The 20,019-nt window shown below is 40.1% G+C and overlaps 1 protein-coding gene across 2 annotated transcripts in view; it reads left to right on the top strand.

The window, feature by feature from the left end:
* The window catches only part of USP13 (ubiquitin specific peptidase 13), a 135,256-nt gene extending 115,237 nt beyond the window's left edge, over window positions 1-20,019 (top strand). The window contains exons 20-21 of one of the 2 annotated variants that reach the window (XM_003894796.4): window positions 12,403-12,487; window positions 14,701-20,019. In XM_003894796.4, coding sequence (XP_003894845.1) covers window positions 12,403-12,487; window positions 14,701-14,794 — 179 coding nt within the window. In that variant the 3' untranslated portion in view covers window positions 14,795-20,019. The remainder of the gene's footprint in view (window positions 1-12,402; window positions 12,488-14,700) is intronic. The other variant, XM_009201318.4, reaches the window with a different exon arrangement.

Genomic DNA, 20,019 nt, shown 5'->3' with positions numbered 1-20,019 from the left:
GGAATTTCATCACTGAAACTGTTTCAATGCCAACTGGATAAGAAAAGGATGAGATGTAGTTCTCCGAATTTCAATTTCCGTATTCATTTAAAGTATCTAGTATTAATTACTAGCTTACCTAAAATATTTAAAGCTATAACAGACAGGTTACTCAATAATGCATGAGCAGGATTTATCACGTATTACACGTCCATCAGTTCACTGCTTCATTGATTTTCCATGATGGACTTTTCCTTGGAGAGGATGAGTCCTTGCAGAAGGAATTAACCACAAGGTGGGGCTGTTGTAAAGCTGCCAAGGTTTGGCTGTAGAGGGAAGGCAGGTCTGATCTTTAGGGTTTCCTTTCCTCTGATGGAGCTTGGAGGCAGCAGCCACTCTCTCACAGATGGTCAGGAATGATAAAGAACAGCCACATCATCTCCTCAGGGCTTCCTCTACCTCAGAGTGATCTGTAGATATTCCTGCCACAGCTGGATTTTGAGGTGCATCCTTTAAGGCACGATGGGTCAAACCCAAGGATTGTGGGTGAGGGTAGCGAAGGAGCACTATGAGATGCACTTAGAAATCGCATGCAAGATATGCAGGATAGAAAGGCAGTAGTAGATGAAACATTTAATTATGAAGACAGAAAAGCAGAAACCTAATTTGCCAAATGCATTTTGAGTTTGATTTTACAGAACGACAAATGTTTTCAAAGTAGCTTCCCCAGCACTGTGCCTGGCCCATAGTGAGTGATCAGGAAATAACTGATTGAATGAAGAATTAAATGAATGCCAGGAGGTAACAGACTTTGGCACTATTTTTGCTGCTTCCACAAAGTACCATATAGAGGGATTGGCTGTGTACTACTGTGTTACATTGCATGAATCAAAGGGAGAGAAAAACATGACTTCCTGTACTTTACTATATTAGCACCCAAACTCATATTGTGAGTTGTTGCTTTCTTTTTCCTTTGTAAATTAACAATTTATATTGAAGGATATATATTAATTTTAGCAACTTGAGAAAATATAGATATATATTTATCTATATAGATAAAAGACAAAATTAAAAATTACAATCCTACTCCCCAGCAATTACCACAAAATAATGTTTTGTTTATATTCTCTAGACCTTTTTAGACAAATGTATAAAAATGAATATAGATTCACAGAAGTATAAAATATGACATTCTATTCTATACATTGCTATTTTGTGACTTGTTTTTCCTTTAATGTAATTAACATGTGATTAACATGTGATTAGGCTGTGATTAGGCTGTGAGTTATGTAGTTGTACATGTATAGAAATCTATATTGTTGAACATATATTAACAATATTCTATTATAAACATGTACCATAATTTATATACCTAATTCTAGGTTAATTAAGTATCATTTAAATAAAATACCACATTATTACAGAAAGAGTTTCAAATAATGAAGATATTTCCACATTCAGAAGATGACCACTATGATTTTTAAATAAAGAGTTTCTTTTTTTTTTTTGAGACAGAGTCTTGCTCTGTTCCCCAGGCTGGAATGCAGTGGCGGGATCTCAGCTCACTGCATCCTCCGCCTCCTGGGTTCAAGTGATTCTCATGCCTCAGCCTGTAACTGGGATTACAGGCGTGCACCACCATACCTGGCTAATTTTTTATATTTGTAGTAGAGATGGAATTTTGCCATGTTGCCCAGGCAGGTCTCGAACTCCTGAGCTCAGGCAGTCTGCCCGCCTCTGGCTCCTGAAGTGTTAGGATTACAGGTGTGAGCCACTGTGCCCAGCCAAATAATGAGCTTAAAGGATGAATTCAATTCACAGAAGTACCGCACATGCCTAATGTAATCCCTATCCAGGGAATAAAAGCTTGTTCAGCATTTTCTTCCTTCCATCCCTTCCTTCTTTCCTTCTTCTACTAAAAATAATATTGTGATAAACAGCCTCGGGCCTTCATTTCATTATTTCGTTAGGGTAAGTTTCTGGAAGGGAATTTTGTGAGTGAAAAATACGCATTTTTAAGGTTTTAATGCAGATTACCATCACATGACCCTCCACAAATACAACAGGGGGGCCATATCCTGGTCACACTGGTGACTCTTCTGTTTGCCCAGCCTTCCCCAGCAGTGCTGTTGGGTTGAGCGCTTTTTATAGTTTTTGTATCTTTATTGCCTAGGTATTTTTCTTCTTGTGTTAACAGCTTCTTTATTTCCTTTGGCCAGTTTCCCACTTTTATTGAGGTTGTCAGCTTTCTTTTATTGATTTTTATGAGAGTTTCATGTACTGTAGATGAGTTTGGGAATACCTGATCACTTTATAATATTGAGTTTTTCTAGCTAGAAACATATGCTTCTCCTTTGATTTATTCACCCCTTCTCTAACTCTTGCAAAGCTGTTTGGTTTTCTTCATAAATATGCTGGGCATTTCTAGTTTAGTTGTGTCTCAAAATTATATTTTCAGTGTTACTTATGAATAAAAATTTTCCCTATAGTATATTAAACATTACTGCTGCTAAATTATATAAAGTTACCGATTTTGTAATTGGCCGTTCTCTAGGGGTTTGACTGGCATTACATCAAATTTATAGGTTAACCTGGGAAGATGTGTGTTCTGTTTAGCTAGATTGTTTAAATTCCCAAGTCATTTCTTTTTACTTCTTCTGGTTGGTGAATTGACTGAGATATTTGACTTGATAATTTTTTTTTTTGTTTTTTGAGATGGAGTCTCGCTCTGTCGCCAGGCTGGAGTGCAGTGGCGCCATCTCAGCTCACTGCAACTTCGTACTCCCTGGTCAAGTGATTCTCCTGCCACAGCCTCCTGAGTAGCTAGGATTATGGCACGCACCACCATGCTCAGCTAACTTTTGTACTTTTTTTAGTAGAGACAGGGTTTCACCATGTTGGCCAGGATGGTCTCGATTTTCTGACCTTGTGATCTGCCCGCCTCGGCCTCCCAAAGTGCTGGGATTACAGGCGTGAGCCACCTTGTCCGGCTGAGAATATTGAATACAATTAAAGGGTAGGGGTAATTGGTGTTTGAGGAACCAAAACAAACAATGTAAAAACAACCTGTTTTCAGGGTTTTAAGTGGCAGAAAGTCCAAGACAAATCTGTCTAAGCAAAAAGGGAAATATTTTCTCATGAAGGCTGGCAAGTCCTGGGGGCACTGGGCTGTAGGCCTGCCATGATTCAGGACTCAAACTCTTTTAGCTGGATGGGTCCCTTGGCTCTGCTTCCTCTACGTTGGTTCCAGTCCCAGACAGGCTCTCCCTAATGGCACAAGATGGCTGCAGCACCTCCCACAACTATATCTTTCCAGGTTAAAATCTAGCCGAGTCTTGTCCCAGAGTTCTCAGCAAAGGTCCTGAGAGCCTGAGACTATGAGACTCCGTCATGTGCCCTGTCCGACTCCAAGTCACTGAGGCAGGTTGACTCAGGCCCGCGTTATGGGCCTCACTCCTAGAACCCGAGCAGGGAGACATCTTCCATCCTCTCATCCGAGCTGAGAAGGGATGGGTTGGTCTCCTTCAAGCACTGGTTCAAGTGTGGTTCCAAGCGGTAGAATCAGCTTCACCTGAGAACTTCTTAGGAATTATAGGGCCCAACTTCAGACCTGCTGAGTTGGGAGCTCTGGGCGAGGCCCAGTAATCGGTGTTTTAACAGGACATCCAGGTGATTCTGATGCAGCTGAAACTTGAGAATTACCACCTTAAAATTAGGTTATTTTTGGTTAACCTAAATAATAGGTTACTATTGCTTTAAGAAGGAGGGGCGTGGCTACTGGGACACCGTCACACCAGGTTAACACTGAAATAATAAGGTAGGTGTTACGAAGTGGAAAAAAGTGATTATTACAAAGATAGGGATTAAAGAAGCACTTGTATCAAATTTTTCCTTTTGGGAATATGTTAATTAAAAATCACTGTTTCCATTTTTCTGAATGCTATTGCATGAAACGATTATTTAAATGTCATCTAATTTGTTTAAAAGGGTTAGTGCTATTAACACTTGATGAAATAGTGGCTGTCATTTACTGAATGCCTCCTCTGTGCCAGGCACTTCCTTGACCACTTTTCCTTCACTGCTTGTAGGGAGGTATTCTGATGAGGAAATGGTGACAAGCTAAGTGGTTTGCTAGTGGTAGAACCCGGTTAGAATTCAGGCCTGTCTCATTTTGAAGGCTATGCAGTTTTTCCTTTATCCCCGATTGAGTCATCTTATTTCACATTTTGCATTGCAATGGAGGCGAGAGTCTATTTTCTACCATGTTCTACACATTTTAGGGCTAGCACCTAACTTTCTGTTGAGTTTTTTAAGACTTCAAAGCTGGACTAGCCGGGCGACGTGGCGGGCGCCTGTAGTCCCAGCTACTCGGGAGGCCGAGGCAGGAGAATGGCGTAAACCCGGGAGGCGGAGCTTGCAGTGAGCTGAGATCCGGCCACTGCACTCCAGCCTGGGCAGCAGAGCGAGACTCCGTCTCAAAAAAAAAAAAAAAAAAAAGACTTCAAAGCTGGAAATCAGGCCGTCACTCTGACCTATCTGGGCTTCTGCTATGTGCAAAATCATTTCTGTTTTCATGTTTCACTTAATGAGCATTTAATTTTTCTTAAGAACTCACTGATTGCCAACGTAATTAACATGTGATTAGGCTGTGATTACTCAGAACCTGCTCCGCCTCCTTCAGCCACTTTGCTGTAATGGGTTAGATGTCTCTGACGCTGCTGAGATTTTCCAGCCGGGGAGCAGAGACATTCATTTGCATAACGCTGGGATTTCTAAGGTGCTGAGCTGCCTGAGGAACACCACCCAGAAGAGGATCTGGAGGGCGAAAGGTACAGCTCCCCGGGAAGCTAAGCGCCAGTGGTCTGCTTGAAAGTCACGTAGACTTACTTCATGCCACTGGTGCTAATTCTCCTCCCACTTAGCGCTTGTTGCGGTTCCTAATTTTTTCCGCAGTGCTATTGAAAGTTAAGAGGCAGCCACTCTTGGGTAAACTAATTTACAGTGAAGTATAAATGATTGAGAACTATTAGACTTGGGAGGAAGTGTTTGCCTTTTGGAGCATTCGGCATTGTAACAGAGAGATTGGTAATTTTGAGCTGGCTAGGGTTGGGGGAAGCAATTTGTAGACCCTTTACAATTTTGTTGCTATCAGCTGCCTTCCAATATTACTGATTTACCTAGGTCTGTCTTCTCTTTTCGAGAATTTAGAAGTTTCTGAAAGTTCCAAATATTCCTCCCTTCCACATTGTTTTTTTCTCAGAGCGGGCAAGAGGGAAAAGGAAATCAAGCTGTGGGAGATTGAACTTGTATATTACGCTTGATGTAGTTTGGATGTTTGTCCCCTCCAAATCTCATGTTGATATACAAACCCCAGTGTTGGAGGTGGGACCTGGTGGGAGGTATTTGGGTCATGGGAGTGGTTGCTTCATGAATACCTTGTGGGGAAAAGCATATTCCAGATAAATACCCAGACATTGAGTGCTTATGAGGCAAATGTTAGTAAGTTGGCAATTTTATTTCCCCTGCTCTGTACAGAGGGAGTTAGAGACACGCAGTGACACAAATTAATCAAGTAAAGAGCATTGGATGAGAACCCAGTTTATCTCACCAGAAGACTGCAGTGCCTCTGGGGTCTTGATAGTTGTTTTAGGGAGTCTTTTGGTGTCTCTGTGTTCTGAGCACTCTCTGTAGACTGAATAATGCATCATGCCCTGATGAGATACTGCTGCTTTGTAAATATTTTAGATGTTATAATGGCTTATAAAAATAAATTAATTTAAAGACACTTCTGAATCCAGAGTTGCTTTTGGTCATTACACTTCTTAAAGCATAACTTTCCAAAAGGCAATATCATGGCTTTCAGGTAAGTGTAAAATGAACACATATCACAGATTTAAAAAAAACTCATTAATGAGAGAATCAGTCAGATGTTATTACTGGTTTAAAAACATTTGTGAAGCTGGGATATTTAAAGACAATTTAAAAAAGAAATGTTAGGATGAGATTGCTAGGTTAGATTTAAAATTAGTCAGTGTCTTTCAGGACCATAAATCCTTGAAATAATTATTTTACCAGTTTATACCCCAATTTATAAATCTGTACATCCTTGAGGATATGTGTTCTACTGGACAGAATTTTTTTGTGTCTTTACTAGATAAAAATCTGCAAGTTAGCAAGTAACACCACTAAGTATGAGATCTTTAATCTATAGTGTATTAGTAGTTTTATAGTCTTTGCTGTAAGAGAATACCTGAGACTGGGTAATTTATATAAAAAACAAAGAGGTTTATTTGGCTCACAGCTCTTCAGAGTATACAAGAAGCACAGTGCTGGATCTGCTTCTGAAGAGGCCTTAGGAAGCTTTCAGTCAGCGGAAGGCAAAGGAGGAGCAGGCGTGTCACATGGTGAGAGAGAGAACAAGCGAGAAAGAAGAGGTGTCATGCTGTTTTTTTAAACAACCTCCTCTCCCATGAACTAATAGACTGAGAACTCACTCATTACCACGGGATGGCACCAAGATATTCATGAGGGATCTACCCCCGTGACCCAAATACCTCCTACCAGGTCCCACCTCCAACATTGGGGGTAGTATTTCAACATGAGATTTGGAGGGGACAAACATCCAAACTATATCAAGTAGTAAATAGTGAGATGAACTAAGTTCATCCCCCTAGATCGGGGCCAGCAACATTTTTCTCTAATGAACCAGATAATAAATGTTTCAGGTTTTGTGGGCCATATACATGTCTGTCTCATATTCTTCTCCCCATTCTTCTCCTTGGCAGTACAAAAGCAGGATGTGGGCCAGATTTGGCTAATGGGTCACTTGCCAATCCCTCCCCTAGATAATCTTTGGGTGGCCTTTCCTCTATATGACATTGAAAGGGTATGCTGCCTGCCTCTTTTACCTTCCAAGTTTCATAAACTTTTTTTAAACAGTCCTTTCTCAAATAACAAAATCAAAGAGTACAATTGCTGTTAGGTTGGGTAGGGATGTTAGTGGCAACATTTGATATTTAAAAATCTTCTTATTAGCAAGGTTGGGGAGATTTTCCTGGAGTTCAAAAAGGACAAGTTTTGTGGGGAGGAGGAATGTTAGTTTCAGGCACAGTTTAATTCTGTCCATTTGGAGGGACACTGTCCACTAGATGTGAGACATAGTGGTTTTGTCAATTTTGTCTAATTCTTCCAGGTACTTTGAAGGTTTTTCTGTTGAAAGTCAACATTTTTGAAATGTTAGAAATTCCTTTTTAAGTAAATAGAAAAGGCAGCTTGAGACGAGATAAGCATTTCAAAATTTTGACTTTCAACAGAAAAACTTAAATATTTCTTAGTGTGTGTTTTTTGGAGTGTGTTTTAGAGTGCTGGTTTTTTGTGGTTTTTTTTGGGAGGACATCTCTGGGAACTTAGAGAAGAATCAACAGTAGTTTCTCTCTCTGGTGAATTCACCTTGATTTTCTCTTTGGAGACAAATATAAATTGAGATTTATTACCTATTTAGTTTTTGCAAATGTGTTGAGAGAGATTCTTTTTTGTTGTTGTTTCCAGCAGGAGGTCATGAATAATGCATGGAGCAGTTGCTTATATTGATAAACATGGTTAATTTAAATAATAGGACTAAGATTTATGCTAACCTTTTAAATTTTATTTTTGTGGTTCTGAGTATGTACATGAGTTGTTTTTAAACAAAGAGAGGAAAATGCTTTTGGGGGGGCTTAGTGACATGTTTGGATATATTGGGGTGTATGGATTTGTCCTTTGTGTCTGTCTGGTCAACCCATTGGCTGTGTTGGTATCTGTGCTGTGTTTCATTGATGTGACCCTGTCTTATGGTGAGAAGTGCTCAGGAAACACTCTGTTGAATTGTTGAAGCCATTGTTTTGCAGGACATCCTTGTGGGGAAAAGCCTTGATTGGGGTATTGTATCCTCTCTCTCTCTCTTTTTTTTTTTTGAGACAGGGTCTCACTCTATCACCCAGGCTGGAGTACAGTGGTGTGATCTGGGCTCACTGCAGCCTCGACTCCCTGGGCTCAAGCAATTCTCCCACCTCTGTCTCCAGAGTAGCTGCGACTACAGGTGCACACCACCATGCCTGGCTAATTTTTTTTGTATTTGTAGAGATGGGGTTTTGCCCTGTTGCCTAGGCTGGTCTCAAACTCCTGAGCACAAGCAATCCACCCATCTTGGCCTCCCAAAGTGCTGAGATTACAGGCGTTTGCCACCATGCCTGGCCTGTATCCTCTCTTCATTTCATGAAAATTCTTAGAGAGCAGCCACATTTTTGGGAGAGCAGCACTCTATCTCTTAAATTGAAGATTAGGAATATGATATAGAATTATTCCAAAAGGGCTTAAAAAGCCAACAGGGGCCAAGAAACACAAGGATCTCAGTTCACTCCCTTTCTTGCTTACACAGGGAGGTAAAGGTGGGTTCTTAGTGTGGGAGACAGAACTGGAGGACAGACAAGGGTAAGGTGCCTGGGTCACTGTTTCAAAAAATAAATACCAGGCAAAATGATTATCATTTTCAACTGTTTTTGCCTGGCTTCTAATTTCAGACCTGGGATTCTTTTCTTTTCTTTTTTTTTTCAGTTGATGTGATAGCTAGCAACAGAAATTCAGTTAATTATGGGAAAGGCAATCTTCTCTGATTCATTTCTGATTAAATAATTATTTCACCAGTTTATACCCCAATTTATGCTTTGGTAAGAGGTTTACAAAAATATATACTCTATAAGAAGATATAAAAACAAGTGAGGAAATGAAGTGAAAGGAGTCATTCCTTCATTCACTCATTTATTTATACATTTAACAGATACTTATTGAGTACCTACAGTGTGCAAAGCACTGTTCTCTGTGCCTGGAATATTTCAGTAAACAAAACAAACTCCCTGTCCTTATGGAGCCTATTCTAGCCTGGGGTAAAAGGTGATAGACAATAAATACATGCACAAGTAAGAATGTGACATAGCAGCTGGGCATGGTGGCTCACACCTGTAATCCCAGCATTTTGGGAGGCCAAAGTGGGTGGATTACCTGAGGTCAGGCATTTGAGACCAGCCTGGCCAACGTGGCGAAACCCCATCTCTACTAAAAATACAAAAAAATTAGCCAGGCATAGTGGTACGTGCCTGTAGTCCCAGCTATTTGGGAGGTTGAGGCAGGAGAATCGTTTGATTCCGGGAGGCAGAGGTTGCAGTGAGCCAAGATCACGCCATTGCATTCCAGCCTGGGTAACAAGGGCGAAACTCCGTCTCAAAAAAAAAAAAAAAAAAGAAAAAAGAATGCAACATAGTAGGTGTTACTTTCTGCGGTATGGACAGGAAAGCAGGATAAGGGAAACGGGAGCAACAAGAGTGAGGGCAGGGGTGGAAGGAGAGTTACTGTTTATAAGGAAGGTTCAGGAAGGCCTCTCTGATGAGGTGACATTTGGACCTGAGATCTCAATGAAGTGACGAGTGAGTCACATGATATCTGAAAAAAGAGAGTTTCAGAAAGAAAGAGCAGTAGGTACAGTAGGTATAAAGGCTTGAAGGTTTAAAGCTTGAAGGACAGGTCTTGCCAAGCATGTTTGAGGAGCAGCCAGGAGGCCAAGGTAGCTGGAGCAGAATAAGGGGGATGAGGGGAGGAGGTAAGGGGATTTCATAGGCCTCTGCAAGAGTGAGATTTTACTCAGAGATACAGGGAGCCACTGGAGGGTGTTGGGGGCAGAGTAATGACCACAATTTGACTTCCATTAAAAAAAAAGACTAATGGGCCTGGCATGGTGGCTCATGCCTGCAATTCCAGCACTTTGGGAGACCGAGATGGGCAGATCATGAGGTCAGGAGACCGAGACCATCCTGGCTAACATGGTGAAACCCTGTTTCTACTGAAAATACAAAAAAATTAGCCGGACACAGTGGCACATGCCTGTAATCCCACTTGGGAGGCTGAGGTAGGAGAATCGCTTGAAGCCAGGAGGCGGAGGTTGCAGTGAGCCGAGATCGCGCCACTGCACTCCAGACTGGGTGACAGAGTGAGACTCCATGTCAAACAACAACAACAACAGAAAAAGAGAACAACAGAGTGCAGCCAGAAAGGCAGCCGCCCCCTCGCACGTTCATGGGGAACCTGGTGCTAAACCATTGGTAGACGACCTGCTTCTGGGTTGGGGTTTTCTATGTGGCAGAGCAGCTCCCTCTCTGCAATCTATTGAAAGTCAGCCCTTGACATAAGGGTTTGAAAAAAAAAAAGAGAAACAAGAAAGGAAGAAAGAAAGAAAGAAAGAGAGAGAGAAAGAGAGAGAGAGAGAGAGAAAGAAAGAAAGAAAGAAAGAAAGAAAGAAAGAAAGAAAAGAGAAAGAAAGAAAAAGAAAGAAAGGAAAGAAATAAAGAAAGAAAGAAATAAAGAAAAGAAAGAAAGAAAGAAAGAGAAAGAAAGAAAACCACTCTGGCAACTATGGTGAGAATAGTTGGTGGGGGAAAGGGAGGAAGCAGGGAGTCCAATTAAGAGGCCATTGTAATAATTCAGATAAGATATGATGGTGACTTGGATGGGGAGTTACAAGTGGAGATTGTATGAAGCATTTGGATTCTGGATACAGGATTTGCTGATGGATCGGACTTCGTCTTGCTGATAAAGAGTGTGAGAGAGAAGGCAAGATTTTGTCCTGAGTTACTGGAAGAATGGAATTGCCATTGACTGAGATAGATAAGGCTGAGGGGAGAATGATCAGCAAACTAGGAATGGAAGTGATCTTTCTTAACCTGATAAAACGTATCTACAAAAACCCCACAGTTCACCTTATACTTAACGTGAAAGACTGAATGCTTTCCTCCTAAGATTAGGAAGAAGATAAAGATGCCCCTCTTGACACTTCTGTTTAACATTGTACAGGAGGTTCTAGCCATTGCAATTAGGCGAGAAAAAGAAGTAAAAGTTATCTGGATTATCAAGAAAGAAGTAAAACTGTCTCTATTTGCAGATGACATGATCTTATATATAGAAAGTCCACAGGAATCGACTACAAAACAATTAGAACTAACAAATGAGTTCACCAAGGTTGCAGGAAACAAGATCAGTATACAAAATTCAATTCTATTTCTATACACTAACAATGAACATTCCAGAAATGAAATTAAGAAAACAATATCATTTACTGCCATAAGACTACATGACATCAGCCACAGAGAGTGAGAGAGAGAGAGAGAGAAAGAGAGTCTGGGTAGAGGGGGGAAGAAGAAGGTTTGAACCCCAGATCACCAAAATTCAAAGGTCAGGGAGATGAAGGGAAGCAGTAAGGCGGTAAGGCAGCTGGACAACCAAGAGAGTCATGTCCTGGAGGCAAGTATTTGAGAACAGAGGAGGTGATCAACAGTATGTGATGCTGCTGAAGAGTGAGTAAGATGAGGACTGGGGATTGACAACTGAGTAAGTTGAATGAGCCTGAGTGAAAAGCAAGAGAGAAAGAATGAGAGACAGGAGTAGGAGAAAAGCTCTGTCCAGAACCAATACTTTTTTTGGAAAATGTAGTAAAAGTGGAGCACTAGCAAAATCAATATGCAAGCCCATTTTTTTCCTTATTAAATTCAGTGGACATGCATTTTACTCTCAATTACTCTAAAGTCTTGTAAATGTGCACTCTCAGTTTCCATACTATCTCATTGTAGTCTGTAACAGTTTGCTGAGTGGACTGGTACTTGTCCATGGAAGCCACTTTGGCAACATGAGCTAAAATGGATTCAACATGGATATCATAGAGTACTGGGCCTGATTTTGCAGGAGGTACTTGTTAGAGAATAAACATTGGTCTCACTGTCTCAGAGGCCATATATCTCCTTGTTCAGAAAGCATGAAGCCTGAAGTTTGGTCCCACATAAGTTATAATCATAAGCAAGTGAAAAATTCTGCACAAAGCACTATCCTTTTCTATAAATGATAACAGCTATCTGCTCTCTTCCTCATAATTTTGACATTTGTGTGGTATTTTAGTCTGACTTGCTCATTTAAGTTTTATACAACCCTGCAAAGTGGGTGGACTTTTTTTTAATCCCCATAAAGAAACAGGCTCAGAAAGAGGAAACAACTTGTCCGCCCTCATGCTATTTGGAAGCGATAGAGCCAGGACTACCCTTTTAGATCCACCCATAAGCTTGCCACCAGACCGGGTTGTGGGATTTTTAAAAATTGCTTTCCACATTTGAATTTAACATCAGCTGTGCTTTGATAATTTATGTCCTATTTTTGTGATCACAAATTTGCAGGTTGAATTTAGTGTCACTCTGAGTATGTGTGAGTTGTCAACATAGCAAGATAAATAGACCTTGTCTTTCAAATCTAAACAGTTGCTGGATTATACTATTGTTGGTTTTAAATTCTAACCAGAAGTGCTCTTCATTCTGAAAATGCTGCCTTGTAACTGAGTTGTTTCCTCTTTCACAGCATATGAGCTATTTGCATTCATCAGTCACATGGGAACATCCACAATGAGTGGTCATTATATTTGCCATATCAAAAAGGAAGGAAGGTGAGTCATTTTTAGAAGGTAAATGATAGCTATGATTTATTGAGTACCTACTAGATGCCAGGCACTCTCCTAGGTACATTGTATGTTATCTCATTTGGTTCTCACATTGGTCTTGTAAAGGGTACATTGTTAATGCCCTTTTACACATCAAGACACTGAGACTCAGGGAGGCTGAATAGCTTGACCTTAGCTAGTAAGTAGCTATGTCAGAGCTGGTATTCAAAGCCACTTTCAACTATCATACCAAGGTGACTTCCCAAAATAAAGATGCATCCTGCAGCAGAATGTATGCTGTAATTGGAACCTCCCTAGGATTGCCATATTTAGCCAACAAAATGAAACAAGATAAGAAAAACCAGGATGCCCTATTAAATTTGAATTTCAGATAAATAATGAATAATTTTTTAGTATAAATAAATTTCAAGTATTCTATGTCCCAAATATTATATGGGGTATGCTTATACTGAAATTAATTATTGCTTACCTGATACTCAGATGTAACTGGGTAACCTGTGTCTTATCTGGCAGCTCTAAACCTTCAGTGCATTGCCTTACTACAACCTTGCAGTTGGCTTCTCAGCCTTCTTAAGTAGAATTGTTAAGTGTTTGGTGAACCGGGAATGAGACAGTTGTGGAATGAAAGACTGCTGCTTTCCTCAGAACCTTCTCCCTGGGCTGGATCCCTACAGGCCCCACTGGTACCCTTCCTGCAGCTCCGTACTGAGTGGCCTGTGGGTTGGCACTTCTGCTTGAGGGCAGTGCTCAGGCCATGTGGACGCTGGAGAAATGCCTGAGTGTGGCCTCTTGCTCCATGGCTCCCACTGCAGGACTGGCCATTTCCCACCTGGACTCCATTGTGTTCTTTTGTGGTGTGTCTTTTAGTTTTGTCTTCTTGACTTTATTGATAAAATAGTTGAGCACAGCAATTTATCTTTTTTTTTGAGATGGAGTTTCACTCTTGTTGCCCAGGCTGGAGTGCAATGGCACAATCTCAGCTCATTACAACCTGTACCTCCCAAATTCAAGCGATTCTCCTGCCTCAGCCTCCCAAGTAGCTGGGATTACAGGCGTGCGCCATCATGTCCGGCTAGTTTTGTATTTTTAGTAGAGATGGGGTTTCGCCATGTTGGTCAGGCTGGTCCCGAACTCCTGACCTCAGGTGATCCACCCGCCTTGGTCTCCCAAAGTGCTGAGATTACAGTTGTGAGCCACCGCGCCCGGTTGGGATTTAATCTTTGTCGTGAATTCTTTTTATTACAAACACAATAGCTCTTTTAAAAACACTTTATGGAATGAAGTCAAAGAAAATAAAGTAAAAATTCTTTTTAAAAGAAAAATAGCTTAATTATAACTTTTAAAGCAATAAAATTCATTGTAAATAATTTATAAATATAAAAATATACAAAGAATATGTACTCTGGAAGCCTAACAATAACCATTGTCTACATTTTGATATATTTTTCTTTGTTGTATTGGCTCATTGGAAGAAAGTGTATATATGTCTATATGCACACATATTACATATAAATATGCACATGTATTTACAACTTAACTAAAAGCTTAAAATATGTGCAGAGTACATACAATTTTTTTACCTGTGTTTTCCCATTTCATATTATATCATGATTATTTTCTCACTTTGGCAAATATTCTTTGAATAAATTTTAATAGTTCTATAATAGTTCACTGCGTGGATTTTTTAAAAATTCTGGTTTTAAGCTAGTTTTATACCTAAGACTGAAATAAGCATTGTTGTACATAATTCTTTGACTCAATTTCTCAGGCTATGTATGGATTTCTATAAAGGGAGTTATGGGATCAAAGGTTAAAATGTTTGGAGGCTCCAGATACATTTTAGTAACCACTTTTTGATTGAGCTTAAGAATCAAAAAGTAAGTTGTAGCTGGGTATAATGGCATGTGCCTGTGTTCCTAGCTACTCCGGAGGCTGATGCAAGAGGATCCCTTGAGCCCAGGAGTTTGAAGCTTCAGATTGTGCTACCATACAGCCTGGGAACAGAATGAGGTCTCTTAAAAAAAAAAAAGCAGTTGTGATTCCCTACCAGCATTCTGTTCCTTTTTATACAACGAACTTGAGTATAGTATCTTCAAACATCATGGTTAAGTATTGTGCGCCATATGGTTTAGTAACTTCTCTCTGTAAAGTTTCCTGGAACTGACTGAAATCCATCAAATGCTTCTGTCTTGTTTCAGATGGGTGATTTACAATGACCACAAAGTTTGTGCCTCAGAAAGGCCCCCTAAAGACCTGGGCTACATGTACTTTTACCACAGGATACCAAGTTAAACCTCAAGCATAAAAGTTGGCAAGAAGAAGCCATACGCCTTTTTAATTTGCCAAAAAAAAAAAAAAAAGAAGAAGAAGAAGAAGTTGAAACAACCAGACATGAAGGAATACATGTGGTATTTATAGTTTATTTAAAGAGCACCATCAGTTGACACCTTCTGAAATAGAACTGGGAAGAAATTTCTATTAGTGATGATACACTGTTATATTGTAGATAGTTTTTATAAATGTTCAAAAAGAGGATGATATTTAAAAACAAAAAAGTATTCATATTGCTGGTGGAGGATCTGCCATCAGCACATCAGAAATGGAGATGTGCCCCCAGCCCTCTATTTTGCTTTGGGGGTCAGTGGTAGTGGCCTCCGGAGAAACCAAATAATGTGGCCAGTGGTGTGGCCTTACCCACAGCAAATGAAAAGCCCACTTGTGTTTCATATAGAAAATCAGCAATTGGAGGGGCTTTATTTGTGACATATTTTTTTCATGACATACAATAGTTTCTGATGTATCCATGTAGATATTATGCTCTGTCCATAATAGAGCCTCTGCAATGAAAGATATTTTTAATTTAAGTCGTATCAAAATTCATAATATGATTGTGTGAATGTGTGTGAGAGTGACTGAGAGTGTGAGACTTACTAGAAGAGGGAGTCTACTAGAAAATCTGTGACAAGTTGGTTTTTAAAGGCTGAACAGTTGGTATTAAGCATATCTGAAAAAAGCAAGTAAATATTTTCACAAAACTATGACTCAGGAACCTTCGAGAAGATTAGTTCCCCACTTAGATTTTAAGGAGTAAAAAAAAGGGCTGAGTTATGCCTTTAAGTGCTGTCAAGAATTCACTTGGCTTTGGGACATTTGCTGGTGTAATGCTAGATGCCCACAGCAGCATAATATTGTACTTTGTCAAAGGTAGGTAAATTCTCTGTTTCTCAGCAGCCCCTTTCCCCAAAAGGTATGGTGTTTATTTTTAGTTAAAATAGCTAATCTCTTTTTACCATCTCACATGATAACTCTTTGGAGTCATGTCACGTGCCCCAAATTTGTCTGTGATTTTCCTGTCTCCGAGTTCTTTATCTGCCTCCATTTCCTTGTTTTTCTGGGGCCATAGTCTCATCTCTGCCCTTTTTTGGTTTATCACCTTCTGACTTGTCTTTACTGCTTATCTGATGTGACCGACAGTGTGATCTTGGACACTCTAAGGATTTTAGATGCAAAGAAATTTTATATAGACTATCCTTTTCATTTTGGTTATTTCGGCATTTTAGTTGCAACCTGGGATTAGATTAGAGTTTCCAATGTGATGAAAAGTGGAATGATAGCATTCTGTAATTTCTATAATTTTCCTACTGGTCTGTACCAAATTCTAGAGTCTCTGGAGTTGCTATTTCAGATTATTCGGTCAAATGAAAAAGGATTTATTGCTGCCTGTTTAACATGTATTTGTTTGGTTGAAAGGGTCTTTTTAGAAACTGTAGGAAAATAAACAGAACAACCAGGTGAAATAAAGCACAGACATTGGATTAGGATGTAGTGAGTTGTGAGCAATCAGGATTCTGGGTATGTTCGGGGCCCTGTCTCATAGGTGATCCTTTGGTGCCATGTGAGCGAGGGACATGGTGTCTGAGGTCCATGGCCTGGAGACCTGGGTGCTTCTCCTAGTTGGCTGTGGACCTTGGGCAAGTCCTTCATCCTTCTTGTGCCTCACTGTCCTCATCTGAACAGTGGTATGATGACACCTGCCCTTCTTTCCAATCATGCTTTGAGATACAGTGAGATTGGTTACAGTGAACTTTCAATGAGTAGAATGTGGTGTGCTGTGGTGGGTCATAGTAGACTGCCTTTTCTCCTCTGATGTTTTCCTCAATTTGGGAACAAATGAGATTGGCAGAAGGAGGGAGCTCACGGTGCAGTACTTTTCTACTAAAGTGTGCCCACTGGTGTCACCTCCTAATGTTGACTTGGATTTCCTAAAGCAGTCCCACTCTGTTATGAGAGTCACTGACTCCCGTGGACATCCCCACACTAAGCAGCCTTACAAAATCCAGTCCTCTTAGGGCAGAGGGAGTGTCATAGAATAATAATTCCAAACCCGCATCAAAAATGGCTTGTTTTCAGCGATGTTATAAAGCAAAGACCTTTTTTTTGGAATTGGGGGTGACCGAGGGGTTTGGATTGAAATGTGGATAAAGACAGCATGTGTATTTTGAATAAAATAAAAATTTTGTAATAAAACTTTGAAAAATCAGTGGTGTAAAATCAATATTTAAGACTATAGGCTATAAATCGTTTGATTTCATTAACTAGCCCTTTTGATGCCTAGACATATTGTAAGAAATTCTGCTATGGCTGCCTTTTCTTCTGCCTCACAACACAAAGGGCTATTTCTACAAGGCAAAGTTTTGTATATGTGCTATTCTTTACTTCAGATTGAGAGCTGGGAAAAACTGGAGTAAATAATGGGTTTCTTACTTGCTTAAAAACATATTTATATGTGTATCTCAATATATACAAGGCAGGTTCCCCTATAAAAGTCTGGAATGTACTGCTTAATTTTACACTTGTGTAGACACAATTACTTGTGAGTGAAAAGTGGAATAACGTGTGGATTGTGTCAACTCATTATCAGTCTGTTAGGAGTCCTCTATGTGAGGCATGGTGGTCTAATTGTGAAATTCTCACTGTATATGGGTGTCTGTGTGAAAGACAGCACTTTCTTCCTGTAAATATCTTTTGATGTTCATTTGTGTAGAATTCCAATGAATGTGTCTTTGGAAAAGGTAATGTATCAAAGTTTTTATTTTGTCAGTTGATCTAAATTTCCATATAACCAATCAGAAATCCAGTTTGGTTCAGATTGGGATTTTCTTGTAAAGGAAAAAAAAAGTATGCAGAAAAGACTTTGGAAGAATCATGTGTTAGTGACCCTTTACATCAACGTTGCTTCAGTATTTTGGAATTGACTAGGCTGCTTTCTCCTACCTACAAGAGAATGTGCCTAACATTTCCCAGTGGTTACTTTGGGCCATAGGAAGTCCAATGGGGATAGCTCGAGCCTCTTGCTCCCTGAGTCATTTATTCCCTTTACCTGAACCAGAGCCTTAACTGCAATTCATAGTGAGAGCACCTGGGTCTGGATCCTGACTCCACTCTAAGTGAGGTGGTACTGAATCACTGTACCTCTCTGGGCCTTTTTGTTTGAAACAAGTGGGTTAGGCTAGATTAGCTCAGAAGTCCTCTCTTGCCCTAATGTTTTATTTTTATTTTCCTGTGGTTACCACTAAAGTCTGACAATGTGAAATATGAGGGATCACTTAGAGGTTTGGATGTTGTATTTTTGCATTGTTACAGCTTATACTCCCCAGTGGAGAACCTGTGTTATTCTTAGTGCCCCTGACACCCCTCTGTATTCCTACTCCACTTATCTATACTTTTTTGGGTAGTCATCCCACTTTTTTTTTTTTTTTTGAGACAGAGTCTCTCTCTGTTGCCCAGGCTGGAGTGCAGTGGTGCAATCTCAGCTCACTGCAACCTCCGCCTCCCAGGTTCAAGTGGTTCTCCTGCCTCAGCTTCCCAAGTAGCCGGGATTACTGGTGCACGCCACTAAGCCTGGCTAATTTTTCTACTTTTAGTAGAGACAGGGTTTTTGCCATGTTGGCCAGGCTGGTCTTGAACTCTTGACCTCAACCTGCCTCAGCCTCTCAAAGTGCTGGGATTACACGCATGAGCTGCCGCATCCGGCCCCACTTTTTTCTACTCTTGAAACAAACAACTTTCCAGTCCATGAGGTACTTTGGCTCCATCCCCCTCAAAAACAAAACAAAAATCCATTTAAAATGTCCTCCTAGAAAAGCCTCAGAACTGCCTTCAACTAAATCTGTCACCTTTATAGAATATTTTAAAATTCTAGAAGAGGATGGGAAACAAAATTTTAATTCAGTTAGAGCTATGATCCCCAAATAAGTGCTGACACAATTGTCTCCCACAGAAAGGCCGTCTTTGTCATCTTGTAGGCATCACTGTTGCTAAATCACATCAGTACAGGCCTTCTGTGGGGAGGTGGCAGGGGGCAGGGGCAGGAGCAGGGGATGGGATTGATAATATCCTTACTTTAGATTTAAAAAATATCCTAGGCTATACAACAAGGTTCTGTACTCTTGAGTTGGTGTCTGAGATCACCAGCGCAGTGTCACAGAGATTTTCCACTCCGTAAATGACTCTAAAAGAGTTTGCATAAGACTCTGTAGGCCTGTGCTATTCAATGTGGCAGTCAACAGCCATATGTGACGATGACTACTCAAAATTTGGCTTGTTCAAATCGAGACTGTGCTGTATACATAAAATACACATCAGATTTTGAAGGCTTGGTACCAAAAAGGAATTTAAAGTATTTCATATTGATAACATGCTGAAATGACACTATTTTTGATGTATTAGGTAAAATATTAACAATGTAATATGTATTATTAAAATTCTTTTCACCCATTTTTATCTTTAAAAAAAATGTATCCCCTAAAGAATTTAAAATTAGATATCTGGATAACGTTATACTTCTATTGGACAGCCCCACTCTAGACTTACATGGTGTGAGGTAGGCAGTGAAATCTGTAAATAGGAAAGGCAATTCTGCAAAGCATCTAAATAAACAGAAACAAAACAAATATGTTTGCTGGAGTCAGGAGCACTATGAGGCACCGAACATCTCCTAGAAAGCAGATTTTTTTTTTTCTGCCGAAAAACCAGTATATATGTATGATCCCAATTAAAAGACAAAAGCAAATGAGGCCAAACTGCCTGTCTTCAGCTTTGCCTGGGAGCTGCTACCTTTGCACCTTTGCTAGCATCTTCTAGATGCCAAAGATATTAGCCACATGAGGGTGTTGGGCATATTCGTTTCATTGTAGGCAAAATTCTCTTGTGGTTTCCCCTCCCCAGGTATTGTTGAGTCTGTTCAAAGCTGAGTGTGTTGAAACACTGCACAAATCCTGCCACTCTCAATGTGCCGCTTGTCTCAGCCTTAGCAGAGGCTGAGTCTGTTCCTGTGCCTATCTGTCCAGCAGGTTTTGATGTTGGCTCCTGAAAGAGTTTGTATTTATTTGATTTTGCACTAGTCACAGTTGTTGTTAAACTATATCAAATGTTTTGGGAGAGTATTTGCCTGTGATGGAAAGAGAGATGGATGATTTATTGCTTCAATTGTTTTAAATTAAAAGCTATTCTCACAA

This window comes from Papio anubis, chromosome 2 (assembly GCF_008728515.1).
Source record: "Papio anubis isolate 15944 chromosome 2, Panubis1.0, whole genome shotgun sequence".
NCBI lineage: Eukaryota > Metazoa > Chordata > Mammalia > Primates > Cercopithecidae > Papio > Papio anubis.
Note: the sequence above shows the minus strand (reverse complement) of the source record. Positions and strands in the feature narration are given on the sequence as shown.